The sequence below is a fragment of the Pan troglodytes genome, chromosome 11 (genome assembly GCF_028858775.2).
Source record: "Pan troglodytes isolate AG18354 chromosome 11, NHGRI_mPanTro3-v2.0_pri, whole genome shotgun sequence".
NCBI classification, from domain to species: Eukaryota; Metazoa; Chordata; class Mammalia; order Primates; family Hominidae; genus Pan; species Pan troglodytes.
Genome location: NC_072409.2, coordinates 110,273,579 through 110,297,080, shown reverse-complemented (window position 1 = coordinate 110,297,080; position 23,502 = coordinate 110,273,579). Strand labels below are relative to the sequence as shown.

The following is a 23,502-nucleotide window of genomic DNA, read 5'->3' as shown; positions in this document are numbered from 1 at the left end:
TGTTTAGAAAAATCACAGAAAGTTACATATTTGGTTATGAATACCAGCTACAATGCTATATCTAATATGAATTAAGTTCCTTTGTTTCCTTTTTTCTGTTTATGTTGCTACTTTTTTTTTTTTGAGACAGTCTCACTCTGTTGCCCAGGCTGGAGTGCAGTGGAGGGATCTTGGTTCACTGCAACTTCCGCCTCCCAGGTTCAAGCGATTCTCCTGCCTTAGCCTCTCGAGGAACTGGGATTACATGCACCTGCCACCACGCCCAGCTAATTTTTGTATTTTCAGTAAGACGGGGGTTTCACGATGTTGGCCAGGCTGGTCTCGAACTGCTCACCTAAAGTGATCTGCCCGCCTCGGCCTCCCAAAATGCTGGGATTACAGGCGTGAGCCCCAGCACCCCGCCTACGTTGCTACTTTTTAATGTGGGGTCATTTTTTAAACCTGGCTTTTTAATTGAAAAAGTAATACAAACATATGGAAAAATTCAAACTGTACTAAAAAAGGTAGACAATGAGAAGCAAATCTTTCTTCTATTTCAGACTCCTCCTTCCCCCATCCCACACCATATCCCCTCAACCCTCCTTCTATTCAGACGTTACCACTGGGTCAATCCGTTGAAAGTTACAGTTAAGGTGATACCTGGGGTCCAAAAGCTAAATATGGACCTACGCTATCACCAGTCCCTTCCAGTTCTAAAACCAAGTCCAAGCCTTTTGCAGCACGAAAGAGATAGCCTCCTCTCATCTAAAGTTATGGCTGGTAAGGCTGAGACGAATGGAAACGGATTTCAAAGACCTAGATTTAGAACTCCTGAAAGGCAGGAGACAGAACTCAATACTTTCATGGTGAGTGGTTTATTTACTGATTAAATAAACGCTCCCTTAGGGATGTAAGCTCCACACCGGCAGGAGCTTCATCACCAGCTCTCACTGCAGACCCCGGCATTAAAGGAGCTCACACGGTAAAAGCCCCTACCGCCCACCACAGCCACAGCGGCCGGCAGCCCAAAGTGGGAAACCGCGCAGGGCGTCACGTGACTCCAGCTCCCCCCGGCAACCGGCCCGCCCCCACCGAGACCCCGCCAATCCGGAAGGGAGGTCCAATTTGGCCAGGCCAGGGCGTGTTCCACCGGCCCAGTAGCCTTGCTGCTGCGTTATCCCTAGACTCGCCCCACTTGCCTCGGAGTCTCAGGCCGTTGCCTAGGTCCTCCCGGTAAAACCCTGGAGATTGCTAGGGAAAGGAGCAAGGGAGGGGCCAGCGCGCAGAAGTGCGTACGCAACGCGGCGGCCGCGGGCGAGGCTTATGCGGAGCTTAAGAAACAGCTAGGGAGACTGCAGGAGTCTCCAGAGCGCGCGCGCGGGCCCTCCCCGGCCCGACCCACGCGGCGCGGCGTGGTGACGCCCGCGCGGCCTGAGGAAGGGGCGGGGTCGGGGCGGGCCTCCGCGCTCCTCCCGCCCTCTCTGTGTCCCTACTCTCCCTCCCCTTCCCTCCCCCACACTCGGCCCCGTCAGCTTGGGGGTGCCTTCGTCGCGCAGCCTCGCGTCGGCCCGGCCCGGCCAGGCCAGCGGGCAGATGCCCCGAGCTGCCGCCGCCGCCGCCGCCGACTCGGCCGGTGGCGGTGTGGGAGGTGGGCGACCAGCCCGGGGCCGCTGAGTGTGACGGACGCAACTGGGGGCGCCGGGGGCTCCGCACGGACCATGTATTTTCTGAGCGGCTGGCCCAAGAGGCTGCTGTGCCCTCTGGGGAGCCCGGCCGAGGCGCCTTTCCACGTTCAGTCCGACCCGCAGAGGGCTTTCTTCGCCGTGCTGGCCGCGGCCCGCCTCAGCATCTGGTACAGCCGAGTAAGTAGAGCCGCCCGCCGCCTTTCGCCGCTGCCTCCCCGGCCTCCCGGCGCCGTCCCACCCCCAACTTCCACCCAGAGCCTAGGACTCCTGCCCCTTCGTGCCAGACCCACCTGCCTTCGCAGTCCGCGTCCTCGTCCCACCGAATTGGCCGCACGTACCCGCCGGCTGCAGGCACGTCCTCCAGCCGGCGGTCCGGGGTGGATGAAGTCGCTGCTGCCGAAAATCCCTGAGCCTCCCCGCGTTGGACCGACGGCCGCGGCGTGCAGACTCCGCACGCTCCCCGGCCGAGCCCAGACTTGTTCTTCCCTCCCTTCCCCCATTCCCCGAGGGACAAATTTGTTTAAACTTTCCACAATTAGAAATCCGGCCGCTGTGGTGCCCCAACCCTCCCTTACTTTAAAGGTCGCCGTTTTGGAGTTAGGGAAAGCCTCTTGGGCTTTCCCCAGCGCCAGACTTTACAGGCCTGTAATAACTTACTTCTACAAACTACAGCCTGAATTCTTTATTCTTCACTAAAGGTCTGGTTATTTAACTCCCCTCTTTAACCCCAACATCCCTTCCCCACTTTCGAGTTGGTCTTTTTCTTTGCTGCTGCTCTTGGACTCTTCGGACTAGGGGGTTAAAGGAGCGGAAGTAGAACTCAAATCTGTCCGCAGAACTCCCAGTTATAACACCTGGAAATAATAAGGCTTGGGAGGAGCATGGAACTGAATTCTGTTTTTGCTTTAAGTCCTGGTTATCTTTTTCTTTCTTGTATTGAATTACTGAGTAGATATGAGAAAGAAATAAGTGGTGGATGGGATACTCCCTACTCTCTGCAAACACTGCTATAACTTTGTCTATGAGAACGACGGAGTTCAGAGTATAAAAATGCTTTTTTTCCTCCCCAAAGAAGGCAGTACCAATCGATGTCAGAGTGAAGTTTTTCTCCTTTCCAAGTTAATTTGACCATGTGGGGATAGGTTGTGACCTTGTCCTTATTAGGTGTTCGTGAAATACTGGTTTTAGTTTGTTAAAATCCCCAAATCTTTGTGTGTTGCTATTCCATTGCCTGTAATGCCCTTGACAGTCCTCACCCACATCCCTGGTAATACTGGTGATGGGATTTAGTGACGGGTAATTCTGGTGTCTCCTTTGACTGTCATAGTTGGGCTGTAAATCAGACTATTTGCCATCAAGTTTTGGCTGATCTAATTTTCAAATGCAAATCAGAACAAAACAAACTTATAAAATCGTAATACCAACAATATGACTATTTTGTCTAGTGCCTGATTGTATTTTGAATATATATATATGTATGTGTGTGTATATATATATAAAAATATGTGTAAATATATATAAAGTATCATCTGGTTCCTAAATGAGATATTCGTTTACAATGTATACGCCAGTTGAATAATTTTTAATTTGTTTAGGTGTATATAACTCAACTTTAAAGCACATGCAGAAAAAAATAGAACTTGAATTTAAATTGTCTTTTGAATTTAATACATAATTCCTTTGGAATGTAACAAATTTAGACTTTCGTCTAAAATTTAACTTTTCTTACCTTTAAAAAGGCAGACCTAACTTAATTTTAAATAAAAGTAAACAATATGACCTGTGAATTGACCAGAAGCCTGTAAACCACTTTATTCCCCCATAAGAGAAGCATAAACATATGCTTTAATTTAGGGACATTGTGAATATTCTTAAGCATGTCTATTGTTTGGTTTTGGAGTTACATACGACATCTAGAAATCCAAGGCAGTTCTGGAATTTAAACTATTCATACTCTTCTTTCAAATTCCCACCTCACATGCAACTTCCTTTTTCCACCGAAGTCCAGGGACCCCTACTATTAAGTTCTGTTGTGCAAAAGTTAGGCTGTAGGGAACCCATGGGTTTAGAGGTCTGGAGTGAAATGAAATGCAGGAATACCTTAGAGGAGGCTGTATAGTACTGTAGTATGAGTGGTTAACCTTGGTCTCTGGGCACCAGCTTTGTTGTCACTGAAAAAAATCAGGTATTCACGAGGTCAAGAGATCGAGACCATCCTGGCCAACATGGTGAAATCCCGTCTCTACTAAAAATACAAAAAAATAGCTGGGCGTGGTGGTGCACGCCTGTAGTCCCAGCTACTCGGGAGGCTGAGGCAGGAGAATCGCTTGAACCCAAGAGGCAGAGGTTGCAGTGAGCCAAGATCCCACCGCTGCACTCCAGCCTGGCGACAGAGCAAGACTCTGTCTCAAAAAAAAAAAAAAAAATATTGAACCAAGTGATTATAAGGTGTATGATTACATGCCTAGGTGAGTGGGATACATATGCTAGACTCCAGCTTCCAATCTTCTCTTCCTGGGATATGCCCTTTCTTACTCTGTATGAAAGTTTTCATTTTGATTTTCTAATTTGTAAACTTCCTGAAAGTATGTAAGTTAATTAGGTTAACAAACTTCATTTAAAAGTGAAAATGCCTTTAGGTAAATTAAAGGGCTATCAGTTATACTTCCATAATTTAGAGTGAATTGGTTTAAAAAGTTCTCATGGAGCTGCTAAAAGCTTTGATTTTTGAGAGGCTGTAGATACAAGTAGTTTTATAATAATATGTGAAGATCTACAGGATTTTACAGAGTTGAAGTCTTACAGCTGCTTGAGGGCATTTGAAGGCAGGGAGACATGCTCATAGAGATGATAAAACAAGATTTGCTTACCTGAAATTTTGTTAGGGCTCACTTAGTAAATCAGGCTCTCTTAGGAGTGGTATATTTTAAAAAGAGACAACTAGCCTTGTGGAAGGGACAGTCGTTTAGTAGTCTAAGCTGGTTGTTTCAATGTTCAAAAGAATTGTGGAAATTGTATGTGTACAATGATAATTCATAAGACTGAATCTCTATTAAAATCTCTAACTGTACATTATATGGATCTTCTAATGAACTTTTATGTACTACTTATACCTACTGTCCTCTATTCTAAGTAGGTATTCGGAATTCCACTGTTTAGACTCATATCTCTTCAGAATTATTTCCTACCCCAAATTTGAGAAATACAGTATAGCGTTGTTTATGAACAAAAGAGCCTCTAGATAGTTACTTAGCTTTTTTATATTGGAGCCCCAATATTATATTTTGGAGCCCCCAAAAGGTGTTAAAAAAAAGGCTCAGTATGTGTAGGCTAGATTGGGGTGGTAGAGGTAGAACTTGACTGGGGGCAGTTGGTACATTTCTGCTAAGGTTATTGTAAAAGGACTAGTTTCAGCTTTGAGGATGAAACTGTTACATAAGGTAGGTTATGATTTATGATTAACATAGGTGTAGTGTGAGATGAATTACATTTTGTACTGTACTGAGGGCCCAGAATTATTCCTTTAATATACTGTGAATATGAAAGTCTATATATGTGAACATCAGAATGATATCTTTGAATTTAGCCATTCTAAATTAGATGTATAGACATTCTCGTTTTTCAGGTCACCGACTTTAAACATTTAAATTACCTTCAGAAGTATTTTTGAACATCAACTGTAAAAGACAGATGTGTATAAAAGGGATGAAGAGACATGTTATATGTTAGTGTGTTAGATGTTAGTGTGTTAATATAAATCTTGTGAGTTATCACTGTTGTAGGTAGCTAATAAAAAGCTGAAATGGGCAAATAATTACTAGGCTTATAAAATAAATTATATGTCGTTTAGTAATCCTGAGCAAAAACTTAGTTCCCATTGGTATGTGCTAATCATGGAAAAAAACAATGATATGTCAAAACAACCAAGCTTTGGATCAGGTATGTGATTAACTGTGTTGACCTCAGGAAGACCATTTTATTTGTATTTTCCCAGCATTCCCATTTCTCACCCTTTTAACTCTATTACTTTCTCCAGAGAGCCTTCTTTATAAATTCACTGCTCTGAAGTCTTCTAGGGTTCACTGTTGATGAAAGAATGGAGTTCAAACTCCTTAGTTTGATATCACAGACACTCCCTTCTTGGAATGCTCTCTTGCCTCATTTCTGCCTGTCAGAGTATTATCCATCCTTTAACTGCTGTTGAAATCCTTTCTTTATGAGTCATTCTTTACCTACCGTAACCATAAGTGTTCATTTTTCTGATGAACTACTGCTTCCCCCCTACTGCCAGCTTTGTTGAGGTATAATTGACAAATAAAAATTGTATATATTTAAGGTGTGCTGTGCGATACTTAGATCTACCCTGTGAGTTGATAATCACAATCAGTCTAATTAACAGATCCACCATCTCACACAGCTCCCTCTTTTTTTGTATGTGGGATGAGAACGCTTAAGACCTACTCTCTTAGCAAATTTCAAGTATACAATATATGTTAATTATGGAAATAAATGTCATTATTAACGATAGTTACTGGGCCATGCATTAGGTCCCCAGAACGTATTCATCTTATACCTGAAAATTTGTACCTTTGACTGAAATACTCCCATTTCACCCACCTCCCAGCCCCTGGTAATCATCGTTCTACTCTCTGTTCCTATGAATTTGACATCTTTATATTCCATATATGAGATCATGCAGTTGTTTTTTGTCTTGCCTACTTAGTATACTGTCCTTAAGTTTTGTCCATGTTGTTGCAGATGGCAGGATTTCCTTGTTTTTTAAAGGCTGAATAATATTTCATGTGTGTATGTGTGTGTGTTACATTTTCTTTATCCATTCATCTGTTGACAGACACTTAGGTTGTTTCTGTATCTTGGCTACTTTGAATAATGCTGCAATGAATATGAAAGTGCAGATATCTCTTTGAGATACTGATTTCAATTCCTTTGGATATATACCTAGAAGTAGGATTGTTGGATCATGTGGTATTCCTGTTTTTAGTTTGAGGAACTTCTGTTTTCCATCATGACTGTACCATTTTGCAGTCCCATCAATAGTGTACAGGGAGGGGATCCCTTTTCTCCACGTCTTTGCCGACCTTGTTATGATTTAACTTCTTGATAATAGATATCCTGACAGGTGTGAGGCATCTTATGGTTTTGATTTGCATCTCCCTGATGATTAGTGTGTTGAGCACCTATTGGCCATTGGCTGTTTTTTGGGAAAACATCTGTTCAGATCTCTTGTCCATTTTTAAATTAGGTTATTTGTTTTGTTTTTTTCTTGCTACTGAGTTGTATGAGTTACTTACATATCTTGAATTTTAGCCCCCTTTTAGATGTATGGTTTGCAGATATTTTCTCCTATTCCATAGGATGCTTTTTTATCTTGTTGATTGTTTTCTTTACTGTACAATAACTTAATTTCATGTAATCCTACTTGTTTATTTTTGCTTTTGTCACCTGTGCTTTCCATGTCATCCAAAATACCATCGTGAAAACAGATGTCAGGGTGTTTTTCCCCTGTTTTCTTCTAGGATTTGCATGGTTTCAGGTTTTACATTTAAGTCTTTGATCCTTCTTCTTATTTTAATTTTTGTGGGTACATAGTAGATCTGTGTATTTGTGGGGTATATGGGATATTTTGATACAGGACTATAGTCACCCTGTTGTACTATCAAATACTAGATTTTATTCATCATCATCACCATTATTATTTTGAGACAGGGTCTCACTCTGTCACTCTGGAGTACAGTGTCATGATCATGGCTTACTGCAGCCTCGACCTCTTGGGCTCAAGCAATTCTCCCACCTTAGCATCCTGAGTAGCTGGGAGTACAGATGCATGCCACCATGCCTAGTTAATTTTTTATAGAGATGTGGTCTTGCTGTGTTGCCCAGGCCGGTCTCAGACTCCTGGACACAAGTGATCTGCCCATCTCAGCCTCCTAAAGTGCTAGGATTACAAGCATGGGCCACCACACCCAGTCCTTATTCATTTTTTCTATTTTTTGTACCCATTAACCATCCTTCCTTCCCCCTCCGTCTTTAATCCTTCTTGAGTTGATAGTGTAAGATAAGGGTCCAGTTTCCTTCCTTCGCATGTGGATATCCAGTTTTTCTAACACTATGGTGTTGAAAAGTCAGTGTTGTAAGATGTGTTTTCTCCATTCTTAGCACTTTGTGAAAGATTGACTATATATGCATGCGTGGTTTTATTTCTGGACTCCATTCTGTTGCATTGGTCTATGTATCTCTTTTTATGTCAGTACCATACTATTTTGATTACTATAGCTTTGTAATATACTTTGAAATCAGGTTGATATGGTTTGGCTCTGTTTCCCCACCCAAATTTCATCTCTAATCGTAATCCTCATAATCCCCATGTATGGAGGGCAGGACCTGGTAGGGGGTCATTAGATCATAGCAGGAGTTTTCCTCATGCTGTTCTTGTGATAGTAAGTTCTCACGAGATCTGATGGTTTTATAAGTGTTTGACTGTTCCTTCTACACACTCTGTCTCTCTCTTGCCTGCCAGCATGTAACAAGTGCCTGCTTCCCCTTCTGCCATGATTGTAAGTTTCCTGAGGCCTCACCAGCCATTACGGAACTGAATCTATTCAACCTTTCTTTATAAATTACCAAATCTCAGGGAAGTTTGTTATAACAGTGTGAAAATGGACTAACACACAGGTAATGTGACACTTCCAGCTTTGTTGTTCTTTCTCAAGATGGCCTTGGCTATTCATGGGCTATTGTGGTTTTGTATAAATTTTAGGATTGTTTTTCTATTTATGTGAAAATATCATTGAAATTCTGATAGAGATTGCATTGAATCCATAGATTGGTTTGGATAGTAGGGACATTTTAACAATATTAATTCTTCCAATCCATGAACATAACATATCCAGCCATTTATTTGTGCCTTCTTCAGTTTCTTTCATCAGCATTTTATGGTGTTTAGTGGCGGTTAAATGTATTCTAAGTATTTAGTTTTTTGGAGCTACCATAAATGGTATTGTTTTCTTTTTCTTTTTCTGTTTTTTTTAGACAAAGTCTCGCTCTTGTCACCGAGGCTGGAGTGCAATGGAGCGATCTCAACTCACTGCAGCCTCTGCCTCCTGGGTTCAAGCAATTCTCCTGCCCCAGCCTCCCGAGTAGCTGGGATTACAGGTGCCTGCCACCATACCCGGCTAATTTTTGTATTTTCAGTAGAGACAGGGTTTCACCTTGTTGGCCAGGCTGGTATCGATTCCTGACCTCAGTTGATCTGCCTGCCTCAGCCTCCCAAAGTGCTGGGATTATAGGTGTGAGCCACCACGCCCAGCCATGTTTTCTTAATTTATTTTTTAGATACTCATTGTTCTTGTGTAGAAACATAACTTATTCTTGTATATTGATTTTGTATCTTGTAACTTTACTAAATTCATTTCTTAGTTCTAAATTTTTTGGTGGTTTTTAGGTTTTTCTAAATATAAGATTATGTCATCTTCAGAGACAATTTTGCTTTTTCCTTTGAACTACTGCTTTATATTGTAAGTTTTGCACTTATGCTTTTTTTCTCCAGCTAGATTATAAGTTTCTGGAGCACAGAAACTATCTTAATTTGTATTATCTATAGTGCCTTGTACAAGGAAGATGTTTAATAAACATTTTTAATATTAATGAATTTAAGGTATTTGTCATACGTGTGGCACAGCAATTTTTTTTAAGCTTTAGTGTTTTGATTTTTGTGAGAACACAGTAGGTATATATTTATGATTTTTTTGTTTGTTTGTTTGTTTTTGAGACAGGGTTTCACTTCAGTTGCCCAGGTTGGAGTGCAGTGGCACAATCTCAGCTCACTGCAATCTCTGCCTACTGGGCTCAAGCAGCTGTCCTGCTTCAGCCTCCCAAGTAGCTGGGACTACAGGTGTGCCCCACTGTACTTGGCTAATTTTTTTTTTCTGTAATTTTTTATAGAGATGGGATTTCACCATGTTGCCCACGCTGGTCTTGAACTCCTGAGCTCAAGTGATCCATCCACCTCGGGCTCCCAAAGTGCTGGGATTACAGGCATGAGCCACTATACCCAGCCATGAGATATTTTGATACTAGCGTGCAATTTGTAACAATCAGTTCATGAAAAATAGGGTATTTATCCCCTCAAGCATTTAACCTTCATGTTCCAAACAATCCATATGTACTCATAGTTATTTTAAAATATACAATTAAATTATTTTGACTGTAGTCACCCTGTTGTGCTATCAAATACTAGGTCATACTCATTCTCTTTTTTTTGTACCCATTAGCCGTTCCCACCTCCCTTCCTATCCCCCCCAGTTACCTTTCTCAGCCTCTGGTAATCATCTTTCCACTCTTTATCACCATTAGTTCAATTGTTTTGATTTTTAGATCCCACGAATAAGTGAGAACATGCGATGTTTGTCTCTCTATGCCTTGCTTATTGCACTTAACATAATGACCTCTAGTTCCATCCATGTTGTTGTAAATGACCGGATCTCATTTTTTTTGTAACTGAATAGTACTCCATTATGTACAAGTACCATGTTTTCTTTATCCATCCATCTGTTGATGGACACTTCCAGTACTGTGTTGAATAACAATAGTGAAGGTGGGCATCTTTGTCGTGTTCCGGATCTTAGAGGAAAGGCTTTCGGTTTTTACATACTCAGTATGATACTAGCTATGGGTCTGTTATATATGGCTTTTATTATGTTGAGGTATGTTCCTTCTATACCCAGTTTTTTTAGGGTTTTTATGAAGGGATGTTGAATTTTTATGAAATGCTTTTTCAGCATCAGTTGAAATGATCATATAGTTTTGGTCCTTCATTCTGTTGATATGATGTATCACATTGATTGATTTGCATATGTTGAACCATCCTTGCATACCTGGAATAAATACCACTTGTTCATGATGAATGATCTTTTTAATATATTGTTGAATCTCATTAGCTTGTATTTTGTTGAGGGTTTTCACATCAGTGTTCATCAGAAATATTGACCTGTAGTTTTCTTTATTGATGTGTCTTTGTCTGGGTTTGGTATGAGGGTAATCCTGGCCTCATGGAATGAGTTTAGAAGTACTCCCTCCTCCTGTATTTTTCAGAACAGTTTCAGTAGTATTGGTGTTCTTCTTTAAATGTTTGTTGGAATTGAGCAGTGAAACCACTAGGTCTTGGGCTTTTCTTTACTGGGAGACTTTTTATTACAGGTTCAATCTCACTGTTGTTAGTCTGTTCGGGTTTTGAATTTCTTCATGATTCAATCTTGGTAGGTTGTATGTGCTAGGGATTTATCCATTTCCTCTAGATTTTCCAGTTTATTGGCATATAGTTGCTCATAGTAGTTTGTGATGATCCTTTGAATTTTTGCGGTATCAATTGTAATGTCTCCTTTCTTATCTCTGATTTTATTTATTTTGGTTTTCTCTTTTAAGGTTTGTCAATTTTGTTTATCTTTTCTAAAAAGCAACTTTATGTTTCTTTGGTCTTTTGGATTATTTTCTTCATTTCAAGTTAATTTATTTCTGCTCCATCTTTATTATTTCTGTTACTAATTTTGGGTTGTTTGCTCTTGCTTTTCTAGTTGTTTAAGAGGCATCATTAGGTTATTTATTTGAAATTTTTCTTCTTGTTTTCTGAGACAGGGTCTCTCTTTATCCTCCAGGCTAGAGTGCAGTGGTGCAATCTCGTCTCACTGTAGCCTCAACCTCCCAAGTTCATGTGATCCTCCCACCTCAGCCCCCCAAATAGTTGGGACTACAGTTGCATGCCACCGTGCCCAGCTAATTTTTGTAGAGACGGGATTTCACCATGTTTCCCAGGCTGTTCTCAAATTCCTGAACTCAAGCAATCTGCCCACCTCGGCTCCCAAAGTGCTAGGATTCAGGCATGAGCCACTATACCCGGCCATTTTTCTTCTTTTATGGTGTAGTACTTATAGCTGTAAATTTCTCTGTTAATACTGCTTTTGCTGTCTCCCATAACTTTTGATACGTTGTGTTTCCATTATCATTTGTTTCAATAAAGTTTTCAGTTTGCTTCTTAATTTCTGCACTGACCCATTGGTCATTCAGGAACATATTGTTTAATTTCCAAGTGTTTATATGATTTCCAGAATTGTTCTTGTTGATTTCTAGTTTAACTCTATTATGAGAGAAGATGCTTGATATTATTTCAGTTTTTTTGAATATTTTAAGATTTGTGACCTATCATATGAGCAATCCTTAAGTGATCCATGTACTGAGGGAAAGAATGTGTGTTCTGCACCCTTTGGATGAAATGTTCTATAAATATCTGTTAGGTCCATTTGTTGTATAGTGTAGATTAAGTCCGATGTTTCTTTGTTGAGTTTCTGTCTGGGAGTTGGGTTCAGTGCTGAAAGTGAGGTGTTGAAGTCTCCAGCTATCATATTGAGGTCTAGCTCTCTCTTTAGCCCTAATAATGTTTGCTTTGTATATCTGGGTGTGTTGGGTGCATATGTACGTATGATTGTTATATTCTATTGCTGGATTGACTCTTTTGTCAGTATATAATGACATTCTTTGTCTCACAGTTTTTGTCTTGAAATCTATTTTGTCAGTATTTATATAATTACTCCTGCTCTTTTGGTTTCCATTGGCATGTAATATCTTTTTCATCCCCTTATTTTCAGTCTATGCATACCTTTGTATGTGAAGTGTGTTTCTTGTGGGCAAAAGATCAGTGGATCTTGTTTTTTCATCCATTCACCCACTCTCTGTCTTTTGATTGGAGAGTTTGGTCCATTTGTATTCAATGCTATTATTGATAAGTAGGGACTTCTGCCATTTTGATATATATTTTCTGGTTGTTTTGTGGTCTTCGTTCTTTCTTTACTTGCTGTGTTCCTTTTAGTGAAGGTGGTTTTCTCTGGTGCTATGATTTAATTTCTTGCTTTTTATGTTTTGTGTATCTGTTCTGTTTTTTGATTTGAGTTTACTGTGAGACTTGCAAGTACTATCTTATAACCCATTATTTTAAACTCATGACAACACTGATTGTATAAGCAGTCAAACACACACAAAGTGTTTAAAGTGTAATTAAAAGTGTAATTAAAACTCTACACTTTAACTTCATCCCTCTACACTTTAACTTCATCCCTCTGCTTTTTAGCTTTTTTGTTTGTTGTTTCTCCTTATGTCTTACTGTACTATGTCTTGAAAAGTTGTCATTATTTTTTATTGGTTCATTTCATCAGTCTTTCTACTTAAGAGTAGTTTACACACTACAATAACACTTATAAAATAAGAATCATCGTTAGGTTATTTATTTGAAGTTACAAAATAAGAGTGTAATTGTGGTGTGTAAACTACTCAAGTAGAAGGAGTTATACTCTTCTGTGTTTTTCTGTGTGCTTACTGTTACCAGTGAGTTGTACCTTCTGATGGTTTCTTCTTCGTCATTAAATACTCTTTTTCTTTCAGATTGAACAACTCCCTTTAGCATTTCTTGAGGGCAGATCCAGTGTTGATGAACTCTCTCAGCATTTTTTGTCTGTGAAGGTCTTTGTTTCTCCTTCATGCTTGAAGGATATTTTCACTGGATATACTGTTCTAAGGTAAACGCTTTTGTTTGTTTGTTTTTTTTGTCAGCACTTTCAACATATTGTGCCACTCTCTCCTGGCCTGTAAGATTTTTACTGAAAAGTCTGCTGTCAGAGATATTGGAGCTCTATTGTATGTTATTTGTTTCTTTTCTCTTGCCGTTTTTAGGATCTTTCTTTATCCTTGATAAAGAAACTATCCTTTGAGAGTTTGTTTATAGATGCCATAAGGTTGTCTTCTTTTTTTTTTTTTTTTTTTTTGGATGGAGTCTTGCTCTGTCACCCAGGCTGGAGTGCAGTGGTGCCATCTCAGCTCACTGCAAGCTCTGCCTCGTGGGTTCACGCCATTCTCCAGCCTCAGCCTCCTGAGTAGCTGGGACTACAGGCGCCCACCACCACACCCGGCTAATTTTTTGTATTTTTAGTAGAGATGGGGTTTCACTGTGTTAGCCAGGATGGTCTCAATCTCCTGACCTCATGATCTGCCCGCCTCAGCCTCCCAAAGTGCTGGGATTACAGGGATGAGCCACCGCACCCGGCCGCCATGAGGTAGTCTTCTTTAGGTTAAATCTGCTTGGCGTTTTGTAACCTTCTCATACTTGAATGCAGATATCTTTCTCTAGGTTTGGGAAGTTCTCTCTTATCCCTTTGAATGAACTTTTTACTCCGGTCTCTTTCTCTACTTCCTGTTTAAGGCCAATACCTCTTACATTTGCCCTTTTGATGCTATTTTTTAGGCATGCTTCACTGTTTTCTATTCTTTTTTCTTTTGTGGTCTCCTCTGACTATATTGTCAAGTAGCCTGTCTCCAAGCCCACTAATTCTTTCTTCTGCTTGATCAATTCTGTTTTTCAGAGACTCTGATGCATTCTTCAGTTTGTTGGTTGCATTTTTCAACTTTAGAATTGCTGCTTGATTTTTAAAAATTTAAATTTCTTTGTTTAAAATGTGATAGAATTCTGAGGTCCTTCTCTGTGTTATCTTCAATTTCTTTGACTTTCCTCAACATAGCTATTTTGAATTCCTGCCTGAAAGGTCACATATCTATCTCTCTTTTTCCAGGATTGGTCCCTGCCTTACTTAGTTCATTTGGTGGGGTCATGTTTTCCTGGATGATCTTGATTTGATGCTTGTAGATGTTCATTGGTGTCTAGGCATCAAAGAGGTAGGTATTTATTGTAGTCTTTGCAGTCTGGGCTTGTTTGTATCTGTCCTTTTTGAGAAGTCTTTCCAGTTATTCGAAGGGACTTGGGCCCCAAGCCCAATAATGCTGAGGGTTTTGCAGACTCAGAGGTACTGCCTTGGTGGTCTTGGATAAAATCTGGAAGAATTATTTGGATTACCACGTAGAGACTCTTGTTCTTTTCTGTTACTTTCTTCCAAACAAATGGAGTCTCTCTCTGTGCTGAATCTCCTGGAACTAGGGATGTGTTCATGCATTGATGCAAGCACCCCTGTTGCCACCACCACTGAAACTAAGCTGGGTTAGACCTGAAGCCAGCAGAGCACTGGGTCTCATCCAAGGCCTGCTTTCACCACCACCTGGCTACCACCTATGTTCACTCAAGGCCCTAAGGCTCTACCATCAGCAGGTGGTGAAGCCAGCCAGGTTTGTGTCCTTCCCTTCAGAGTGTCTCATTCACCAAACCCCAGGCCAGTCCAGAAATGCTGTCTGGAAGCCAGGGATTAGAGTCAAAATTCTTAGCAATTTGTTTGATATTCTGTTCTGTTGTGGGTAAGCAAGCACTCAAACCGTAACACAAAATTCTTCCCACTTTTTCCCCTGTCCACAGGCAGAGGAGAATCTGCCTCTGTGGCCACCACTACCGCAGGGCCATAGTGGGTTCTGCCTGGCCACTGCCGGGCAGTCATCTTCAGGTGTTTATGAATCATTAACATAATCCATATTATAGTTAAATATTTATTGGGAGTTTACTGTTGACTAGGTATTTTACATCATAGTAAGCAAAGTTTCCCAAATTTAAGTTCTTTTTATTTCTCATTCATGACTTGTGCCCTGTTCTCATACTACCTATTCATTGTAACTTTTAAACTTGAAAGTCTCTTTCAAAATAAATGAATTTATCCTTTTACCATAAATGGAAATCTAGTACCATTTTTATGAATAGAAGATATTATGAAGGAATACAATAATAACAATTTTATAAGTCTGGGCATGGTGGCTCACACCTGTAACCTCAGCACTTTTGGGGGCCTAGGTGGGAGGATCACTTGAGCCCGGGAGTTCAAGACCAGTCTGGACAGTATAGGGAGACCCCCATCTCTATAAAAAATAAAAATAAAAAAATCAGCTGGCCATGGTGGTGCATGCCTGTGGTCTCAGCTAATCTGGTGGCTGAGGTGGGAGGATTGTTTGAGCCTGGGATGTCTTGATTCATAAACACATGAAGATGACTAAAATCTCCTTTTAAATTTGTTTATACTGCTTTTTCTTCTATGGCTTTCTTTTTTTCATAGATCATGTCAATATAAACACATACTGGGAACCAGGAGTTTGAGTGATTCTATATGAATGACTGTATACTATTTAAATTTTGATGAACTACAGAGTAGTTTGAGCCTAGGAGGTTGAGGCTGCAGTGAGCCATGATTGCACTATGGCAACCCAGCCAGGATGACAGGGTGAAACCCTTTCTCAAAAAAAAAGTTATGAAAAGTATGGTTTCCTGCCAAACTCATAATTACTCCTTTATTAAAAAGGGCAATTAGCCCTTTTTATGCAAGGTGCTTAAAAATAAACTAGCACCTCATTTAGATACTCTCCTTACGTAAATAAAAAAGAATGAAGAGGAGTTGAAAAAAGATTTTTTTCCTATGTGATTGTTTACTTCAGTATTTGTATGTCATCTAAAATGGTGATATAGGACCTGCATTAAAGTGTTCCACCTGTATTAGTTAGGCAATTTATTTAATCAGAAAAAATAAAATAAATTTACAATTTAAAAATATTTTGGAATTTACACTTGCCACAAAATGAGACGGTTTCTTCATTCAAATTTCTTACTCATGAGCAGGCATCAATTGGTTGGAATCAGAGAGGTTTCTTACCTTTAAATTACAATTGCTTTCCTTTGAGTTGCTGTCACAAATCTACTGTCCCCCAAGTGGTTTACCTTATTTCAACCATAAATCATACAAAAATTTACCTATGAAAATTTGGATATTATTGTAGATAATACTGTAGAATTTGCTATGGTTTAAATTTTTAAGAGCTTTGAAGTGCATAAAAATACATCTAAGCGTACATTGATTTTTAGTAAATTTATAGTGTTGTGCATCCATAATCACAGTCTAGTGTTAGAACATTTATATCAGCCTTAAAAAGTACTATCCCCATTTGTCATCAACCTCTTCTCCCATTCCAGCCTTAGAAAGCCTTGGCCTACTTTTTGTCCATTTGATTTAGCTTTCCTAGAATTTTCATATCATTGGAATCATATGGTATATGGTCATTTGTGTTTGGTTTTTATTTAGCATAATGTTTTTGAGGTGCATCCGGGTCATAATATTTCTTTTTTCAAAATGTGTATAAACTAAGGGATACAAGTGCAGTTTTTTTACATGGACATATTGCACAGTGGTAAAGTCTGGGCTTTTAGTGTAATCATCAGCTAAAGAATGTGCATTGTACACATAAGTAACTTCTTATCTTTTATCCCCTTCTCATCCTTCTGAGTCTGATATCTGTTATTCCACACTCTATGTCCATGTGGTAGTATTCCTTTTTGTTGCTGAATATTTTTCCATTATTTGCATATGCCGCATTTCTATCTCCATTCACCAGTTGACAGGTATTCGAGTCATTGTGAATAATACTCTCATTTTGAATGATTGTGAGTAATACTGCTGTAAACATTTGTATACATGTCTGTGTGTGGATAAATGTTACTCTTCTAGAGAGATACCTAGGAGTGCAACTACTAAGTCATATGGCAAGTTTAACTTATTGGTAAAGTGCAAAACTTTGTTCCAAAGTGACTGTAGCATTTTACAACCCCACCAATAATGTATGGAAGTTTCTGTTTCTCCACACCCGTTCTAGAGGGTTTGTAGTGGTGTCTTATTTGTGGCTTTAATTTGGTGTTTTTCTAATGACTAAAAAATGTTTGGCATGATTTCATTTGCTTATTAGCTATTTATATATCTTATTCCATTTATATATCTTATTAGCCATTTCGCTATACCTATGTAGTTAATTATCTATTCAAATCCTTTGTCCATTTAAAAAAAAAACAGTGATCTGATCTTGGGTCACTGCAGCCTTGAACTCTTGGGCTCAAGTGATCCTTCCACCCCAGCCTCCCTAGTAGCTGGGACTACAGATGCCCAACAGCATGCCTCACTTATTTAAAAATTTTGTAGAGACAGGGTCTCCATAAGTTGCCCAGGCTGGTCTTAAACTCCCATTGTCGGGCTATCCTCCCAAAGTGTTGGAATTACAAGTATTAGCCACGATGCCTAGACCATTTTTGTTTAAGTGGAATATTTCTCTTATTATTCAGTTGTAAGAGTTCTTTATATGTCTTGATACAAATTATTTAGCAGATATATACTTCGCAAAGTTCTGCAGCATTAAGTACTTTCACATTATCATGTAACCATTACCACCATCAGTATCCAGAGCTTTCATTTTCATTTTCCCAAACTGAAGCTTCGTACCCTGTAAATGGTAATTCCTGGTTTTCTCGTCCCATCAGTCCCTGGAAACTACTGTTGTATTTTCTGTCTTTATGAATTTGATTAGTGTGGGTACCTCAGACAAGTGGAACCACACACTATTTGTCTTTTTGTGATTGACTTATTGCACTCAGCATGTCTTAAGTTTTATCCATGCTGTAGCATGTACCAAAATTTCCTTCCTTCTTAAGGCTGAATGATACTCCATTGTATATGTACATACTGCATTTTGTTTTATTCATTCATCTGTTGATGGACACATGGGCTGCTTTTACCTCTTGGATATTGTGAATAATGCTGCTGTGAACATGGGTAGACAAATATCCAGATCCCTGCTTTACTTCTTTTGGGTACATACCCAGAAGTGGACCTGCTGTTTCATTTGGTTATTCTATAGGTTTTTTTTTTTTTTGAGAAATTTTGCTTTTTTTTTTAATGTTAAGAAATTGCCATATACTGTGTTTCCACAGTGCTACATCATTTTACATTCTTACCAGCAATACAGTGGTTCCAATTTCTTCACATCCTTGCTAGTACTTGTTTTCTGTTGTTTTGATGATTGCCATTCCATTGGGTCCAATGTGGTATGTCTTGGTTTTGGTTTGCATTTCCCTAATGGTTATTAATGTCGAGCATCTTTTATGTACTTGTAAGTCATGTGTATGCCTTCTTTGAAAGTGTCCGTTGAAGTTCTTTGCCCATTGTTTTTCTTGGGTTATTTTTTGTGGAGTTGTAACGCTTCGTGTATTCTGGGTATAATCCTTTATCAGATATGTGGTTTCTAATACAGTTATGCTCCACACAATGGCATTTTGAGATGTTCCTGTCAACAGACTGCATTATATGATGGTGGCCTTATAAAATTCTAATGGAGCTAAAAAATTCTTCTTGCCTAGTGACAATAGAAATTTTATATAGTGTAATGCATTACTTTTTCTATGTTTAGATGTATTTAGATATAGAAATATTTACCATTATGGCACAATTGCTTATGTATTCAGTATAGTAATATGCTATATAGGCTTGTATCCTAGGAGCAATAGGGCATACCATATAGCCAAGGTGTGTAGTAGGCCATAACGTCTAGGTTTAAGTACCTACTGTGATGTTCACATGATGACAAAATTGCCTAGTGATGCATTTCTTGGAACTTATCCCCTCTTGTTAAAGTGACACGTGACTGTATTTTCTTCTATTTCAAGGGTTACATTTTTACTCTCTTTGTAGTAGCCATTGATGCACAGCATTTTCAATTTTGATGAAGTCTGTCTTACCTATTTTTTTTTTGTTGCCTGTGCTTTCAGTATCATATCCAAGAAATTGTTTTCAAATCCAAAGTCATGAAGTTTTTGGCTTGTGCTTTCTTCTAAGAGTTTTATAGGGTGAGGTCTTCTGTTTAGAGTTTTGATCATTTTGAGACAATTTTTGTATATAGTATAAGATAAGGGTCCGGCTTTATTTTTTTACATGTGTATATCCAGTTTTCCCAACACTGTTTGTTGAAAAGACTTTCTTTCCTTTTCCCCTTTGAATGGTCTAGGTAGCCTTGTGGAAAATAATTTGACTATTTATGCAAGAGTGTATTTCTGGACTCTGTGTTTTATTCTGTTGGTCTATATGTGTATCCTTGTGCCAGTACGACAGTATTTTGATTGCTGTAGCCTTCTAGTAAGTTTTGATGTCAGGAAATGTGAGACGTCCAACTTTGTTATTTTCAAGTTTGTTTTGTCTATTCGAGGTCTCTTGGGAATCCATATGAATTTTAGGATGGATTTTTCTGTTTCTGCTAAAAATGCTGTTAGGATTTTGAGAGGACTTACATTGACTATGTAGATTGCTTTGGGTAGTATTGACATGTTAACAATATTAAATTTTCTAATCCACGAACAGAGGATATCTTTTCATTTATTTGTGTCTAATTTCTTTCAGTGATATTTTGCAGTTTTCACTGTAGAAGTCTTTTGCCTGCTTGGTTAGGTTTAGTCCTAAGTACTTTGTTCTTTTTGATGTTACGGTTTGCTGATTTTTCTGTGTTGATTTTGTATTCTGCAGTTTTCCTGAATTCATTCATTCTAACAGGTTTGTTGTTGTTGTGGAATCTTTAGAGTCTTTACGTATAAGATCATGTCATCTTCAAACATATAATTTTACTTATTCATTTCCAAGTTAGATTTATTTTATTTCATTTCCTTGCTGATTGCTCTGGCTAGGGCATTAGGTATTACGTTGATTGGAAGTGGTGAGAATGGGCATCTTTGTCTTAATTCTGACCTTTGAGGAAAAGCTTTCCATCTTTTCACCATTGAGTTTGATGCTGGTTACAAGTTGTTGTTTTGTTTTTTGTTTTTGTTTGTTTGTTTTTTGTTTGTGTGTGTGGGGGGGGGGGTGGTGGTGGTGGTGGTGGTGGTGGTGGTGGTGGTGGTGGTGGTGATAGTGGTTTTTTCTTGTTCTGTTGCCCAGGCCGGAGTGCAATGGTGTGATCTCGGCTTACTGCAACCGCCACCTCCCGAGTTCAAGCAATTCTTCTGCCTCAGCCTCCCAAGTAGCTGGGATTACAGGTGCCCGCCACCATACCCGACTAATTTTTTGTATTTTTAGTAGAGACAGGGTTTTGCCATGTTGTTCAGACTGGTCTCGAGCTCCTGACCTCAGGTGATCCACCTGTTTCGGCCTCCTGAAGTGCTGAGATTACAGCTGTGAGCCATCATGCCTAGCCAGGTATAGGTTTTTTATATATGGCCTTTTTATTATCTTGAGATAGTTTGCTTCTATTCATAGTTTTTTGAGTATTTTTAGCATGAAAGGATATTGAGTTTTATCAGATGTTTTTTCTGACTCAATTGAAATGATTATCTGTTGGTGGACACTTAGGTTGATTCCATATCTTTGCTAATGTTAACAGTGTGGCTATGAACTTGGGGGTGCAAATATCCCTTTGATGTATTTATTTTGTTTCTTTTGGATAAATACCTAACAGTGGGATTGCTGGATCATATGGTAGTTCTATTTTTACTTTTCGAGAAATCTTCATACTATTTTTGGTAATGGCTGTACTAATTTATATTTCCACCACAGGAGTTCCCTTTTCTCTGCATTCTCATCAACATCTGTTATGTTTTCTTTTTAATAATTGCTATTCTAACTGGGTTAAGATGATATCTTGTGGTTTTGATTTTCATTTTCCTGATGATTAGTGATGTTGAGCCTCTTTTGATGTACCTGTTGGCCATCCATATGTCTTTTGAAAAAATGTTTATGTCTTTTGCCCACTTTTTAATGGGAATGTTTTGTTTTAACTGTTGAGTTGTTTGAGTTCCTTGTATATTCTGGTTTTTAGTTTCTTGTCAGATGCATAGTTTGCAACTATTGTCTACCATTCAAAAGGAAGGTTATTTCTTTACTCTGTTGGATTGTTTCCTTTGCTATGCACAAAACAAGTCTCAAAACATTTTAAAACTCTGGGAGGCTGAAGTGGGAGAATCATTTGAGCCAGGGAGGTAAAGGCTGCAATGAGCTATGATTGTGCCACTTCACTCCAGCCTGGCAACAGAGATAGACCCTATCTTAAAAAAGAAAAAAAAATTAAACTCAAAACTATATCAAGTGTCTTCTTAGACCACAGTAGAATCCTCAAACTAGAAATTAATACGAAGTGGAACTTAGAAAACTGTCTACATAAATGGTAATTACATAGAATACTCCTGAATGTCCATTGGTTCTTTTTCTGCTCCTTTGATCTTCTCTTTGCCTTCTGTAACACCAGAAATTCAAATAGATCACTTTATGGTGTCCCATATGTCATGTAGGCTTTGTTCATTCTTATTTATTCTTGTTTTGTTTTCTGAGTTATTTCAAAAATCTGAAATTCATTCTTCTGCTTGATATCATCCATTGCTGAAGCACTTGAATGTATTTTTTATTCCACTTAGTGAATTCTTCGGTTCGAGGATTTCTGTTTGGTTCCTTTTTTATGATATCTATCTTTTTGGTGAATTTTTCATTCATATCTTGAATTGTTTTTCTGATTTCTTTGTATTTTTGTGTTCTCTATCTCACTGAGTGTCTTTAGTATTATTTTGAATCCTGTTTCTGGCATTTCATAAATTTCTTTTTTATTAGAATCTGTTGCTGGGGAATTATTGTGTTCCTTTGGAGATGTCATAATTTCTTGTGTTTTTTTCACATTACTTGTATACTTACAAGTTGATGTCTGTACCTCTGGTGTAACAGTTGCTTCTTCCAGTTTTTTAGATTGACTTTCAGAGAGGTAGACTTTTTCCTGAAGATCTATCCGTGGTGTTGGTTGGGTAGGGCACCTTGTCTTTGATTCTGGGTGTGTGCAGTAGTGTATTTTTCATATGACCTTTTTAGCCATATATAGCATTAGTGGTGTCTGTGATTTCCTCAGTGGTTTAGGGTGCAATTGTTAGCAGAGGCTGAGGTGAAGTTCTCCTGGGCAGTGGGATGCTAGGTAGGCCAGTCCTTGGGCACCAGTGGTGGCAGCAGCAGACTGTGTGCCTGTCCTTCGGCCCCAGGGTACACAGGCATGGTGTTAGCAGGTTTAATTGGGTTGATTCTTAGGCTTCATATGGCTTGCTTAGGTGCTGGTGGTTGCAGTGGATGACCAGGTGAGTGGGTAGGTCCTTGGTTCCCTGGGCAGTGCATGTGGTATGGGCTATGGCAGTAGTTGTGATGGTAGCATCAGGCTGGGTGGGCTGACTCTCAGGCTTCCCTGTAGTAGTGCGTATGTGTGAGTGGCAGACAGGGTGAGGCAATCTCTATGCTCCAATCTCTATGCTTGGGCCCTTGGGGGTGTGTGGTGCCAGGCCAGGTGGGCCTGTCTTCAGGCCCCCTGGTAGAGTGCTCAGGTAGCAACAGTGGATAGAGAGAGCCTTTCCTCAGGGCATGTGCATGTCCACTGTGGCCCTGCTACTAGAGGGGATAGGGTTGGTGTCGGTGTCAGTAGCCTCACACCAGAGGCTGGGGTGGGGCAGGTGTGGTATGCTTTGCTCCAAGCAGTGTCAGGAACATTGACACTGGCATGCTGGGAGATTCTGTCCTCAGGACATGTTCAAGTGTGCTGCAGTCTTGCTGTTTGTGGAGATGGGGTTACTGTCAGTGGCAGCAACCCCAGGCTAGCAGGGTTTAGGCTCTCAGAAGTGTACGCTTTGGCTCTTTTTGTCCTTGTGATAGCCTCCCCAGTATACCCTCCCCAGTGCATTGCACTTGCCTGTTCTCCACAGTGTAGGATTTTATATATGCTTTAATACCAGGGACTCTGCCACTCTGCTGGGTCCAAGTGGCATTGCATCACTGTAGGCCCCCAGGTGGATACAGGGAATGTTAGTAGGGCTTTACTAATGTGGAAATGCAGGGACTCTTGTGCTCAAGGGCAGGATGCAGCCTGTTAAGAGCTGGACTGAAAATGACACCATGCTGTAACTGTTTAGGTCTCATGCAGGTGGTACAGGACCCAGTGTGAGCTCTCTCTCTGGAGCAGTGTCATCACGTGGTCTCTAAGAAGTTCTCTATGCTAGTCTCTGGACCCCCTCTCTGTAAGCTAGGGTTGCAGG

At 39.8% G+C, this 23,502-nt stretch overlaps 1 protein-coding gene across 9 annotated transcripts in view; it reads left to right on the top strand.

Moving 5' to 3' along the window:
• The first annotated feature begins 1,263 nt into the window (after nucleotides 1-1,263).
• RIC1 (RIC1 homolog, RAB6A GEF complex partner 1) overlaps nucleotides 1,264-23,502 on the top strand; it is a 173,814-nt gene continuing 151,575 nt past the window's right edge. For 3 of the 9 annotated variants that reach the window (XR_008537235.2, XR_008537237.2, XR_010148981.1), the window contains exon 1: nucleotides 1,471-1,841. Coding sequence is in view for 4 of the 9 variants with exons in the window: in XM_063788723.1 (XP_063644793.1) it covers nucleotides 1,698-1,841 (144 nt within the window). In the remaining 5 variants the exon portion in view is untranslated. Of the gene's footprint in view, nucleotides 1,842-23,502 lie in introns of all 9 variants that reach the window. The other 6 variants (XM_063788727.1, XM_063788725.1, XM_063788723.1 and 3 more) reach the window with 5 other exon arrangements.